Below are 15,115 nucleotides of genomic sequence, written 5' to 3' on the forward strand. Positions count from 1 at the left end.
CATAAGAAAGGAAATCTTGCCAAATCACCATTTTAAGTGCCACCACCAGTATACATTTCCCATTGAATTAAAGGTCATTAAATGACAGGCTATTCTCTGGATTCTAAGAGCTCTTTGAGAAAGAGTACAGTGCAATGTGCATTTGCCAATAAATGAAGTGTCCAGTGAAATGTGCGAATCATAGCAGTACAGGACTCTACTGCATGATTCCTCACACACCTGCAATCAAGCTTTCCAGGGAGCACTCCACAGAATCTTCCACAGAAAAAAAAGAATTCAATTTTGCAAGAAGAGGTAGGGTGGTTTGGATTTAAAGCTTAAAAAAAAACAAAAACAAGAATCACAAAACCACATTTCTGTGTTCAAGCATTTACTCAATTCAGCACCAATGCGAATTAAATAACTCATAGCAGTAACAAGTTGAAAAAAAAAAACAAAACCTCAACAATCAGTCAAAACCAGAATGGGAATCAGAAAATACAGATGACTTGAAATGAGCAGTGTGTGAATTCTGTCACTAGCTAAAGGCCACTAAAACACAGGTAGAGACTGCCCCTTCAGCAGCCCTGAGTGAATTTCATGCTTTCCTACATATTGAGTGATTCACTATTTCTGTGCACAATGTGAAAATATCTTAGCAACATATCACAGGTATTAGTGATTATTTTCAACAAAGATGCAGAGGAAATACATTGATAAAATAATGGCAAATGTAATTTATTATGAAATTTAATACTAAAAATATATAATCTCTTAAATGGAAACTATAATGTTTTCTAGACTCTTTAATGTACGCCGAGGCCATGCTTTTAAAATTCAAAGAAAAGAATTTTAAAACTGAAATTACAGCATGTTCTTCATTCAAATTCAGATCCCTGCTTTCATTAGAAATACAGTATGGAACCTCTGCATTATTATAATTATATTTTTAACCAAAATATATTTCTCCCATCTCCAAAGTAAGAAATTTTCTCTATTCAGACTTACTGAAATAAAATTGACAGAATTATTTGAATAATCCATATTAAATTGATAGCTAGACAAGAGCTTGATATGTTAATAACAGTAATATACTGGAAAAAGGAAAATGTATTGGGTAGAATCAAACCTGGAGATACAGGAGAAATATAAAACTGTCAGGGGACAAAACCAGGACAGTAGTATCCTCAGAACACAGGAAAATAAAAGGAAAAAGACTTGCAAAAAAGCAGTTTCCTCATAACAGTTTTCCACCAGTAAATTATAAATTAATTTCAACCCTACTGGTGAAACCAAAGATTTATTCACTCTTCAGATGTTAAAAAGCACCTCCGTAATCTTCATTCTCTAATGTCTTTTTCTTCTCAAAGGGATTTATTCTAGCCAGGCTACTCTTGAATTAAAAACATGGTGCCACTAGAGGCATTAGCCCACTGACACTGGCTTACGATGCACAGAAGATTTGAAATTCTTTCTTTTTTTTTTCATAAGGCACAGAAAATATGAGTGGTGCCTTCTTCTCTAAATGTGGGGTGTGAAAAAAATCTTCAATCTTGAAAAAAGGTCTAAAGTAGTTCTGAGCTATATAATCTCATTAATGTAATGTAGTCATAACCTTTTCAGAGGAAGGGATTTGGTTGCACAGTGTCCAAACAAACTAGCAAAAGCCTGGGTTTCAGGTTGCTGTGAGGATTCTATTGAACCAGAGGAGACTTCAGAGATATAAATGTGATTTGGTTATTTGGGGAACTTGGCCAATTGCTTAACACTTCATATAAATCCTCAGTATGCACCAGATGATCTATTCACAAGGATGTCCATCATCACTAAACTGCTTTGCTTTTGGTGTGACTGCAGATGAGAATCCCAGAAAAGAAAAACAAAAGAAGCACATCCTGCCAAAATTGATCCTGGACCTTTTAATTCAGTGATGCAAATACGGATTTAGTAGCTTAATTGGTCACCCAATTCAGAATATTGATTCTTTTACACAACTCTTTTTCTTTTGTTGATATTGTTCTGAATTTCTAACAGCAGGTGTTGGTGCTCCATGTTCTCTGTTCAGTTGTTCTTCAGATGAAAATCACCAAGTAAAGATTATCCTGTTTCTCTGACAGCTTATCTTTTACAGCTGAGAGAAGACAGTTGTTTAAAGTATCTCAGCTTACCTCAAGAAAAAAATCAAATTTCTGACCTATTTATTTGACTGCAGATAGAGGCTAAATTTATCTAGGAGATAAATTTTTAAATCTTTTAACATCATGAAGTTGATTCAGAAAGTTCGCGTCCGAAATAAAAAATGGTTTAGAAATCATAGGAACGCTTATATTCAATAATGCTGCAAGTTTTGTTCATCATGTTTGTTACTCTCAGGATTTCTAAGATACTTTGGTTATTTAAGGAGAAAGGTCAATAGTACATTTAAGGCCTTCAGGTTGAAAAAGCCTATTGTTATAGGGAGATGTAGCCTCTACCCAAACTTCAAGCTGCTTTAGGCTAGTCAGGAACTATGACTTATGCTTGCGAAAGAAGTTATTTGTGGTCTCTTCTGTTATTTGCTATTCTTGTTCTGCTGAGACAAGGCACTTCATCAGATTCATGATACTGCCCCTCTAGTTTCCTGATAGTTCTCAAGCAACCAGTAAGATTAGTGCTGCCATCAAAATTCATGTAAAACTGCCACTATCCTGTGTCTTTTTGGTATCATGTGAATTAGAGAACCCATTTTGCAACACTAGAAAGCCTTCTCGAAGTTTAAATAAAAATAGATTGATTCCTGGGGACAACCATAAAGAATATAGTAACTAAATTCTCATCTGCCATTATGCATGTGTTGTATCACAAATAAATAAACTGAACCGTTTGCCAGAGACAAGATCATTAAATGATAGGCTATTCTATGGATTCTAAGAGCTCTTCAAGAATGCAGAACTCTTTAAATCACATGCCAGTTAACATCATATCAGAACATATGTGATATTCTTTTGTAGGAAAACCTCTTTAAAAAGATTGGGTTTGAAATTTCAGAACTTTTTCTTATCCTTTTTTCACTGCTATATATCAGCTCTCCAGTCAGTAAGGCATTAGATTATCAGCTAGACAAATAATTTATATTGTCACTGCATTATTAAAATTATTTTCTGATTTTAGATTATTTGGTTTTGAAATTGGGAGAAAAGTATGATGTTTAAGCAGAGCAGAAAGGAGAGAAAGAACCTGAGGATGGGACAGAATAAGCAGCCTCAGCTTCTTACAGATGCGATTTGGGTGCAAGGATCTCTGAGAAACAGAAGCTGTTGTAACAGTACAGCCAATAGAAACAGTTTAGTGTCTTTATAGAATCTTTATGGAACATTCAAGGTCTAATATCAGAAGTGGTACACAGCTACCGCTCTTCACTTTATTACATCTATTATCACTTCATACTTAATTCATACTACATCAGACATATTCCTCCCCCCCTTCATCTTGAACAGTATTTATTTTCTTTCAATACCTGTTATTTTAAGGTGAGTATTTAGTCACAGAATAGACAAAAGCTGATGCTCCCAATATGTAGAACTGAGAAATTTCTGAGAAAAGAAGTTATATTTTTCTTTTTCCCCTCTCATGACTAACAAACAGTACATTATTTTTCATCAACATTGTTAGGTTGTAGACATAGTTTGGACATCTGTTTAACCTAGACCTTAACTCAAATAAAATCATAATTCACTTAGATAAATAAATTTTAAATTTTTTTTTTTTTGCTTGGTTTCCTTTTTATCCATTGCTTCCTCCTGATGGCAATGCAGCCCAAAGATGCTCTGCGGTGGAGGGGCAGCACAGTGCTGATTGCAGCCTTTACCACCCTGCTCTGAAACAGACTAAAACTCCCATGACAGCACATGGAAAGATGCATAAGCCAAACTCATTTAACCAGACATTCCCAGCATCTTCAGAGAGACAGATCACTGTACTGAGTGCATTTCCAGTGGGTTATTAGGAACGCTGAATGTAGCAATGGAAAAGAAAGCAAGGTCCACAGGCACCAATTTGATCATCACTCTACCTCATGCAGGACAACTCAGGCATTGTCTGTACTATGTGTTTATTTTTCAATTGATCTTTGCCTCTTCTATTTAGGCTGTCAGTTATTTGGAGCGGCAATCTCCTCCTCATCTTTTGGTACACATGGCTGTGCTGCAGTGTAGCACAGTGGGGCCCTCAATTCACATAATTACCTGATTTGATCTAATTTTCCTTGAGATACCAAAAAGGCTGAATATGCTTGCCAATGATTCCACTTCATATGCACCTTGGAGGTGTGCTTCATTAGATATTCAACAAGAACATTTTCCAAGAGCTCTGCATTGCTCTGTTCTGAACCATCAAAGTCTAAGCAATAGTTAACACTGTCTGGAAGAATAAAGTGGTCATCAAAGTCAGGTGCTGTTAGTTCCAGTGATGCAGACATTTCTTGGCAGTTTGGTGTGCTAAGCGCAGGTTATTTTATCCTAACAATAGTTCCACATGATGCCTAATTGGCAGATCTTTAAGTAATAAAATCTCTTGTAAAATTCTTTCAACACTGAACAAACTTGTAAGATAAATATATGAAACCATTGGCAAGTCTGTTTCACACATTCCCCTTTGAATGTTCTTGGCTATATACTTTTTAGAACAGGAAAAAGCTATTTTTCAAAAAAAAAAAAAATTGAAAGGCTTCATATTTGTCCAAACATAGATTGTCAAATATATCTCATTATATATCTATATATCTATATATATCTATGTATATATATCTGTCAAATATATCTCACAATGTCCTTATTCAGAGCAGCAGAGCTATGCAAAGAGAGCTTCTTAGTTTGGGATACCCTCAACCAAAATATAGTTATGCCCACTTGACTTCTGCAACTCTCCTCAACATGGAAATCAGAAACCTCAAGTGAAAAATCTGGATACGTAATGGGGCCTTCTTTTAGAATTTACTCATTATTGTGACTAATATAAAATGTATTTGAAGGAATATAAACTATGAAAACACTTATCACCAGGAGAGGAAAGTCTCCCATAACCCCACAAGTTCTTTACTTCTGATTGCTACCCATGAAGCAGACTATGAATGACTTATGGTTTCCCAGTGTATTACACTTCTCTGACAGAAGGAACAACCTTGTTTGTTTTGCTTTGTTTTGTAGGTGGTTATTTCATCAGGTCTGAAAGTGTGAATTAAATTCCCTGAAGGCTTCAAGTAGAAACATATTTCATTGACTTCAGTATCACAGAAATATAAGCTAATGTCATATACAACCTTTGTTGTACATGACAAATAAAACCAATACCAGAAAAAAAAAATATCACTGCATGTACTTTCATTTCTGGGAAGCAGCAGCATGTTGCAATATGTAATATTTCAACAGTACACAGACAACACTGCAGCACATAGGTTAAATTTGTATATAGACCAGATCACACTAAAACACAATAGAACAAAATTATATTTGAAAATGAGGCTCTTATTTAAATTGACTCAAAATGACCTATGAATCTAAATATTTCCAGAAGATGGAAAAATACAAGAAGTCACAGGAGAAAGGAAAGATTATGAAGTATTCATAGATTTAATATTTGCAGTCCAGTGTGTTAATTATATTCACTTAAATCAGAGCACCCATAACATCAACAGGTAAACTAAGCAAAAAAGGGATTTGTTATCTCAATTTGGTACACGGGGAACTGCTGTACATAATGAATCCATTTGTTGCCTGTGGTCACTCACATATTGCATGTGGTTGAGTCACAAACTGAACATTTTTTCCTCTGCTGCTGACAAATGTTTTAAACAAACCATCCTTCCTCCAGCTTCTGAGTTAGTAGTAATACTGAAATATCCAGTGCAGTAAGCCTGAGCCATAAACCCAGTCCTCTCCATTCTCGTATAATTATTTTTTTTCTAAATGCAAAAACTAGGAAGGAAGTATACTCATCCCCATAACTTTTAAAGAAGTATCATTATTGTTATTATTATTTCATATTTTCACTGTGAAGAATGCATTTATGGGCTGCACCTTCCATCAAGGTAGCAGGATAGACTAACTCACCTGAGCTAGTCTCGATTTGAGGTTATATCCCAGAGGATATCAATGAGCATCTCTTCAAATTAATAGATGAATTTTTACTTCAATGAATCAGCTTGTCATTGTTCAACTTTATACAGTGCTGTTTAATCAAAATGTTTTCCACAAACATTTTATATTCCCTGTCTGGGAAGGAAGGATACACAGATTCCATTTTCAACCACAGCTACACTATTTCAGCAGCTCTTAAAGAAATGGAATTTGCAAGTGCTTGAAAGGACATATCAAAAGAGACAGGTCTGACCATGACTGTCACTACCAAAACTGCTTTCCTGTGATGTACTCTCCTCAAAGCTTTATTCTTGCAATGACACAAAGTTAGAGCTCTCTCGTTTCACATTAGTGAGGACTGAAAACCTGCTTGCCCACATGGCTACTGCAGTTTGCCAAGAGCACCACTAAGCACAAGATGCAACATAACTAAGTTGTTGTCTGCCTGTAGCATTCAGAGTCCTACATATATTTCATGGCCTTTCTCCAGAACCCCAAACTTGGATGGATAGTGTCAGGTAGTGCTGACCTCTGTTCAACAGCTACTACTTTTACCATGCCTACTTTTCTGTAGGACAACTTCAATGTTTAGTACTTCTTAATAACTTCACAAATAAGTTCAGGAGGTGAAAACTGCTAAAATCCCACACAGCAGAAAAAGGGGAAGAAAATGCATGAGGCAAACTTTAGCTAGGTCTTCTGAATTTGGAAAATTGTGAACTTTTCCTTCCCCCAGACCTTCCTTGTTAATGTCTGTATCTTGACTGATGCAAATACAATCACATGTTCTGCCCTGGGATACCTGCATGCAATTCCTGTTGGCAATGGGGAAATTAATTTTGTATGGCATTAAAAACTGTGACCCCTTATGGAAAGTAGCATTTGACTCTTGAGGTTACATGGTCATTTCTAATTTAGTAGAAAGGGGCACTGCATTAGTGAAAATAGAGAAACGTAAGGATTGCAAACCCAACCAACTCATCCCATCCACGGGGCCTATAAATTCCAGAGGCAGAATTGATCCATTATCCTCATGTTATGTGTTTCTGGCCCATCTATTCTCTGGAGTGCACAAGGATGTGTACTTGTATAACAGACAATTCAAATTCTTATCTAGAATCACTGAAATATAGAATGTTAAGGGTTTGCAAGTGACTTTAAAGATCATCTAGTTCCAAATCCCCCCACCATGGGCAGGGACACCTCCCACTAGACCAGGTTGCTCAAGGCCTTATCCAGTCTGGCCCTGAACACTGCCAGGCTTGGACAAGTCTGGACCTTATCTAGCTTCTAGTAAATACCAGTTCAGCTGTTCTAACTCAAATTGGTTTTTCCTAATAAATGTAAGACAGGTATGGATTTAGACCTCTGCTTCCTGATATCACAGAGAACACTCACTCATTTAACATAAGTGAAAGAATGACTTAGTCTGACCTAGAAGGCTGAGAAACCAGTGGTCATACCCACCGCACTGCTGGGCCAATGCTGCCAGCCTGAACAGAAAGCAAAGCCCAATAAAAACTCAAGGTCGAGTACTCTCTATAAAGGTTCTTATGGTTCCACTGGCAATTAAACTTCCATAACAGAGGAGACATTGTAAATGCATTGTTAAAGGGAAAAGGTTGCCACGTATCTTTCATTTTTTTCCCCCTCTTTGTGTTACAACTTTATCATTGGAAATAAAGTCTGTGCTCCCTGCAGTTGGCTTTCTCTTTCTATTTTTCTGCACAAGAACTTGACAAAATTATGTGCTGCTTTTTCTGTGTTGGCAACCGTTGCACAATTTGTAATAAATTCATGGTTAGGCTGCACTCATTAATTGAACTTGTAGGCAATGGTATAGTCAGTTAAATATTACCACTGCATACTAAAGAAACTTCCCTACCCGTTGTAAAGTCCAGTGTTAGGACACATAACCAGTACTCTTAGACTATGCAGAGAGCTTAAAAAAATTAATATCCAAAGGAGAAAATTTTGAACACTAGTACTCTTGAAAAGTAAGTTTTTGATTCAAAAATTAGTTAAGTTATATGAAAATAAGAAACCAGTTGAGAACTTTTTCCCTCCTAAACATGAATGATGGAGATAGAGCTAAATTGCATTAAAAAAGATTCATCACAATTATGATTGAGGGGAAATCTGGGTTCCAAACAATGTGATGGTGTCCTCTTTTTTTACCTAATTATGGAAAATTCTTTAGCTAATCACATATCATCCTATCTGCATTTGATAATTTATTTATTTTAAAATACTCACATATAAGAAGGATTATTTTCATAGGATTTTCAAGAAAATTTTTGGAAAAAATATGCCAATTGGGCACTATTTTTTTTCCATCACCACTGCTGAAGAGGCCTCAACTCTCCAAGAACATGCCAGCTTACCTAGAAATTCAGCAGTTGTCATCTGCAACACTATAATATATTTCAAAATGTAGTTTTTACTTAGCTAAATATGCTCAATATGTAATACAATAGTGATCTAAGAATTTAACCGCATAAAATGACACAGAAGATGGATTAGCCACAGCAGAAAGTTATTATTCATTTTAAAAAAATAATTATATTGTTTATATGTTTCAAACTGTAGTCTTCATGGTTGCAGTGTTATTTTTTGAGTGATGAATTTGCTTCTGTGAGTTTTGTGTTTCACTTGACGAGAGCGTTTCATTATTGCCTTGATTAAAAAAAACACAATGCCAAAAACTCCTCCTCATGCCCATGTTGCCAATAATATCTGTTACATGTGTGCAGTGGATGCAACACTGTTGGATTTTGCTTCTTTTTTATCCTGGATCTCTGGCACTAATGAGCATGTACTGGGGTCATAATAAGTATACTCTTATGCTAACATTCCAGACATTCTTAAAAGTGGGATTTAATCTCAAAACTTATTTTTACTTGCATTTCCATTTCAGCTATGATGTTTCTCAGCGTTTTTAGACAAACCTAACTCATAAAAAATATCACATAAATGTAATTTTTTTTATTTTCTGCATACAGATAATAATTTTTAAATGTTTTTCTCCACCTTCCTTTCTAATCAGTTGCAAATGGAACTCCTGAAATTAAGAATTTAAATTTATTTAACATCAGCTTCCAAAAGAAAAGGGAAACGCTTGAACATCTTTTTTTTTAGATGGATCTTCTCAAAGCTCCATTCTTTAACATTATGAAAGAAAAAATCTGCAGTAGCATTGACAACAACTCAGCTTTCAAAGAGCATCCACTCATTACCATATAAATAGCACAGACACTTACTCAGTATACCTTCCTCTGCCTATCATTCCTCTGTCAAGCCTTTAAGTTCAAAAGTGGACTTTTTTTTTTTTTTTTTTTTTTTTTCCCAAAATGAGAAGACCCATTTTATGTCTACTAAGCAATTATTTTATGAGGGAAGAGTAATGGAACTTCAGTCCATTTTAAATGATATACTGCCTGTCAGACAAGTAGATCTGTTCTGAAAGTCATGGCCCTGACAGTCGGACATGGCTTACGTGACTCTGCTTAATTCCATGTCTACTGTCAAAATAGGTGAACACTGTCAATAGAAAAAAACAATTCTCAAGGTTTCAGAATATCTTGGATATAGATACCATCAATTTATGCAGCAACAAACATGTATACAAGACAGTATGAACTTTCATTTCAATTCCTGTAACACACAAACAAAATCTCCTAGTTTACGTTTCCTCTGTTGCCCTATTGCATTCTAAATCCCATTATAGTATTATATAATGCACAATACTGTGAAATACGAGGCAGATCAAACTCCCTCTGTTGGACATTAATTTAAGCAGCATAGAAAAACGCTTTTTTTCTTCTTTAAAGTTTTGCTTTCTAGAACTGCCAAAGAAATAAGAATATTATTATTCCAGAGCCAGCATTTATGGGAACTACAACTTTGAAACACCTCTTTAGAAATTAATTCTGCAATATATAGTTGAATTTCTCAGCAATAATGCAGAAGACATGAACCAAGCAACAAATCTATTTACAGGATGATTGCTACAGACCACCTCTTTGCACCTTGCAAATGGCCTCAGCAGCATTAATTCAGATAGTCGATTGCCACTAAGAAAATAGATTTGTTCATCTCCACCCTACTTACATGGCACTGTGCGGAGGTAGAGATTGTCTCTTATGATCTGCTGGAGCTCATGGTCCACCGAGCCTTTCTGGAACCGTAAGTTGAGGTAGTGACGAAGGTCCTTATCAACAATGCCTCCTGTCAGGGAGAAGACAAATGAAAACATGACTTAAAATTATATTGCCTTGATGGAAGCAATGAATCACTTGTGAAGTCTTTGTGGCTCATTTTCCTTCATGTTTCTGTAATGATGGAGGACAGAAGCACAAAGAGCTTTCTGGTTAAGGCATGAAGTTGGTACTATATTATTTACTATTGATAACTGTAAAGGTTACAAACAGTTAATGAAAAATAACTGGCTACATCTCTACAGTTCAGGAAATACATATAGGATTATAGATAGTTTCAATTTTTTTTCTGCACATAACTGGAACATATTATTATTATATAATTACCTGCATAAGTATCTAAATAATACATTATTAGGTATAATACATTAATAGGTATTATGTTTCCCATTGGCCTTGTGCCAATTTCCCACCTGCTTATTAAACCAAAAATCCTGCTTCAAAATGTTGTGCAATGTTCAGTTTTCAGTCCATGTGTAATCAGAATAAAGTGTGGCTGTACTTAACGATCATATAAATGTTATATAAAATTTTGTTATTTATTTCTAATAGACCTCATATCTGAAGGAGACATTATCACAAAAAAGGGTTCATATTTTATTTCCACCACCAAAAAAAGTCACTAGTAATACAACTCAGCATAGACCTGTAAATGTGGAAAAAATTGAATTATTTGCCACTTCTACTATAACTTTAGGACAAAACAATTTAAACTACTCTTTAGCCAATGACTGGTGTATCATGTTCCACTATGAAAGGCATATCTACAAATCTAATCCAACACAATTAATAAGCACCTCCTGATATAGTTCTTCTACATTTCTTTTCATGCTGAATATAGATCACATTTATAATTATGGAGAAAAAGTCCATAAATAACTCAATTTCTTCCCTCTCTGATATTCTGACATTACAAAAATATAGAAAATCATTACTACTCTGAGTTCTGACATATAATCCCCAGATGAAAAATTGCAAGCAGATAGATCCCTAACTTGTTGCTTCACACATTCAATCTTAAAACATTTTCAAATGGCATTTGCTATTGAACCCTCTGCCAAAAGTCATACTGGCTTAGGCTATGTAAAGATTTTCCTGTAAAAATGAGCATATAGCATTCCTACCTAATTATTTGAGAGTCACTGCGGAGCACAAACGGTTATAAATGAAAATACATTTCTCCTTTCAGCTATTCTTATTTATCTGCCAATTACAAGTCTATAATCTTATTATTGCTGCTCTTTGTCAATAACTTCAAAACCTTTTGTTCTAGGTTTATAAAAAGCTCATAAATAATTTCTCTCATCTCTAGCTAAAGGTAAAAAACCACTGAAATTTCATCATCAAAAGGGCAAAAAAAAGCACACCCCAGCTCATAACAGACACAAAGAAATACCTGTAAGCCCAGTTCCCAGAGGCTGAGAACTTCTATATGGATTTCTGTCCTTCAAGGATCCCAGCTGAGCCACTTGATCTACTTCTTTGTACCACTAACACTGTTTAGAGCAGTGGGCTCGGTTTGCAGACCAGACCATCCTTACTCCTGCTAATTTCTTGAGAGATTTCAGAGGAGGCAAGGCAAAGGCTAGAGGAGGCTGCAGAGGGATGCTCTGAATCTGCTGTCCTTTCTGATCGGCTGCAGAGAGTAAAGGTCCTGCAGCCCTTGCTCTTCTCTCTCTAATATACAGAACATGCCCAGTGATGCAGATGCTTTCTGGCAGCCTGAGAAAATGCCAGCTCAAGAACAACAGCTGTAGCCTGCCCACTGACACAGACCTGAATCACTCAACTTATAACTTAAGTAACTTTAGGAACCTACACAGATTTCTGACTCTCAGAGTGCATTTTTTATTTACAGCTTTTTGCCTCAAACACAGTCATTTAGTTAATTTAGTTCACCATGTGTAATGAATGCACTAAAACCTCCTAAGCACTTCATAAAAAGAGTCACCTGATATTTTTGGCAAATTGCATGTTCCAAACTGGAGTACAAAAACATATATTTACAGGAGGAGATGCCTACAGCCCTGAATTTGTTACATGCAGATTCAAAAGTAAGTTTCTAACAGAAATAAAACCATTACATGGTGCAGAGGAAAAAAACTTACCAGCTTCCAAGCACAATGGAAAAAATATGATTTTTTTCCCCTAATATCTGAATATATACTGTAAGATCAGCAACGTCAATTTTAAGGAGCAGTCAGATGAACTACAGACAAATTTTCTTCTTTGGAAGTCATTCTGTTTTCTGAACTAAACTGATAAGTTACCTTTTTTTTTTTTTTTTTTTTTTTTTTTTTTTTTTTTTTTTTTTTTTTTTTTTTTTTTTTTTTTTTTTTTTTTTTTTTTTTTTTTTTTTTTTTTTTTTTTTTTTTTTTTTTTTTTTTTTTTTTTTTTTAATAATCTGGTAGAACACCTGCTTTTTCCTCCTGGATATTTAAAAAAAAACCAAAATAGTTCTAGAGTCCTGAAGAGTAGTTTTTATCTTTAGGTCATCCTTCCAACTGTCATTCTGCTTTTCTCCCCTTAAAACCTTTGTAGCTTTACCTGATGCTTTTTAAAAGCACACTTGGCTCCAGATGTGCTTTCGTGCTATTTATAATACTTGAGCTTTGGAGGAGCCTGATCCTTTGAAAGTACAATGAGAATAACATTTTGTGTGTGCCATTATGGGGCCATAAGACTTTTTGTAAGAAAAATATAGTGAACTGCAAGTACCTAAACCAGCCTTGACTCAGCAGCTTGTGTTACAGAATGTATAAATCAGGAATAACATGAGTAATAATAATAGGACTATGTCTCCCAAACAGATGAAAATAAGAGATAGAAAATATTATCATTTGGTTTACTTTGGAGGGAAAGAATAAATATCATGGCATTGTCAGTAAGTTCATAGAAAAAGAAATGGGGAGAAAGTGTTTTTAGAGCCAGTGACTATCACTGAGTGGTCCCATTCAACCCAGTCGGTTTCTGACTTGGTTTCTATACAATTCAATGTCCCTTTATTTTTTCTTTTTGCAGTACACTGAAAACTATTGAGACAGTGAGAAATTCCTGACATGAACCTAAACAGCTTCTTTTCCATTATTCCCAGGCAGCCCATAGCAGAGCAGTTCAGAACAATGCTCAGGGACCACAGGTGTCCAGGGCACTGTGGCACAAATGCACAGTGGCTCACGAGGTGGAGCTCAGAGAGAAGGAGCCCATCAAGGTCACAACCTGTTTACCACATGTGACAGCAAAAGGAAGCGCTGTAGTGTGTCAGAGGAATTACACAGCTCAAGCTTTAGAAACCCAACCCAGAGACCATAATTTAAAGGGTTCTTTGGCCACTGCCATGAGAGGAGGCTGGCAACTGGGTGATGGAGCATGCACTGGCTTGCAGCCATGCAGGGCATCTATTTTTTTTTTTTTGGCTGGCTTGGGGCCTGTGCACTGTTTCAGTTTCATTTCACTCCAGTGAATCCCTTTGCTTTGCTAGCTGGGAAAGATGGGATGTGAATTAAATTACTTTCAGTAATGATCACTTGCATAATGTATGCCTGGTTTAGGTACAGCTACCAATCATGATGGCAAACTCATAACCATGACTGAATGTGATTTCAGATATTATAAAATTAGATGCACTTGGATGAACTAAAAAATGCTCTTTTTGCATGTTATACTTATGAATTTAATGAGTAAAGTATATCTTTTTACAGTGTTTTAATGCATTTCTGTCAAGTTTCCTTCCCCTTATAAAATCTATTATCAAAGTCCAATCAGAAAAAAAAATTAATAAAGAATACACAGGCAAATACTTTGTAGTTCATTAGAGGATTCAAAACTGAAGAAGATAAGTGCCATTCCTGAGAAAATGTCAGGGATAAAGGTTTATAGTTTTTTGCAACCTTAAATGTTGTAACTGTTATTTTGTAAGTTCCTATTTGGTAACCCATTGATGCTGCAGCTAGAGTCTACTCTTGTATTTTATTTTCCATGAAGGACTAATTCTAAACACAAACATTCCTCTTGTTGTTCCCTCAGTGTTAGCTCTAAATAATTTGTCTCACCCTTAACAAATTTTTATGGTTATAACTTTTCAACTAACACTTCTGAGTATTCACCCATTAGTATTTTCTCATCTTGTATCATAACCTGTCAGTGAACTGTCTTGCTAAAATGTGGTGTGGTAAATTATTTGGTTTTTTAATAGCACAGTCAATTGCATCTCAGACAAGAATAATTTGCCTTAGATATTTTATTTGCTGGTATTAAAATGTAAAAGATTTCAGTTCCCTGGCTCCTATAAATACTCCTGGTTAGAAATATCTATAAGCAAGCAAGACTTTTAGATCTATATTTGCATCTGTACATGACCTGCATCTGGGGAAATGAAAGGTAATATCTTGGCACTGTTACCCTGTGAAAGCAGACAAGCCCATAAACTGTCACCATAAAGTACCTCTTCTCCTCTACTGCCTGGCTTGCATCAATCTAGATCTTCCTTTGTTTTCAACAAACTTCCATTTTTGACTGTAAATATAAGCCATATACTTGACCAAGTCAAATGCCTTGAATGACCAGGCTTTCACCAGCTTCAGCAGAACTCTTCCACTGGAGAGTCTCAAGTATTTGCTCAGGTGGTACCTGGAGCTTTATATTTTTACTGTGGTATGGCTCAGATTTCTTCAGAACCTCTTCATCAGAGGTCTTCAGTAAGAAGACATGCAGTTTGGTGCCTGCTAGATTAACTTATCCTTCATCATTCACAGGTGATCTAACTGACCTTTCAATCAGTTGCCTAAATTAAGACCTAGATTCTTT

The 15,115-nt window shown here is 35.6% G+C and overlaps 1 protein-coding gene across 1 annotated transcript in view; it reads right to left on the bottom strand.

Annotated features, from left to right (window-relative positions):
- Window positions 1-11,799, bottom strand: part of LOC114067798 (membrane-associated guanylate kinase, WW and PDZ domain-containing protein 2-like) — a gene marked incomplete at its 5' end in the record, with an annotated part of 514,387 nt that extends 502,588 nt beyond the window's left edge. Inside the window, 2 exons of the mRNA XM_027903479.1 lie at window positions 10,203-10,319; window positions 11,706-11,799. Coding sequence (XP_027759280.1) covers window positions 10,203-10,319; window positions 11,706-11,799 — 211 coding nt within the window. The remainder of the gene's footprint in view (window positions 1-10,202; window positions 10,320-11,705) is intronic.
- Window positions 11,800-15,115: the final 3,316 nt, after the last annotated feature.

The sequence above is a fragment of the Empidonax traillii genome, unplaced genomic scaffold (genome assembly GCF_003031625.1).
Source record: "Empidonax traillii isolate 1590-97213 ecotype Southwest subspecies unplaced genomic scaffold, ASM303162v1 scaffold968:size590757, whole genome shotgun sequence".
NCBI lineage: Eukaryota > Metazoa > Chordata > Aves > Passeriformes > Tyrannidae > Empidonax > Empidonax traillii.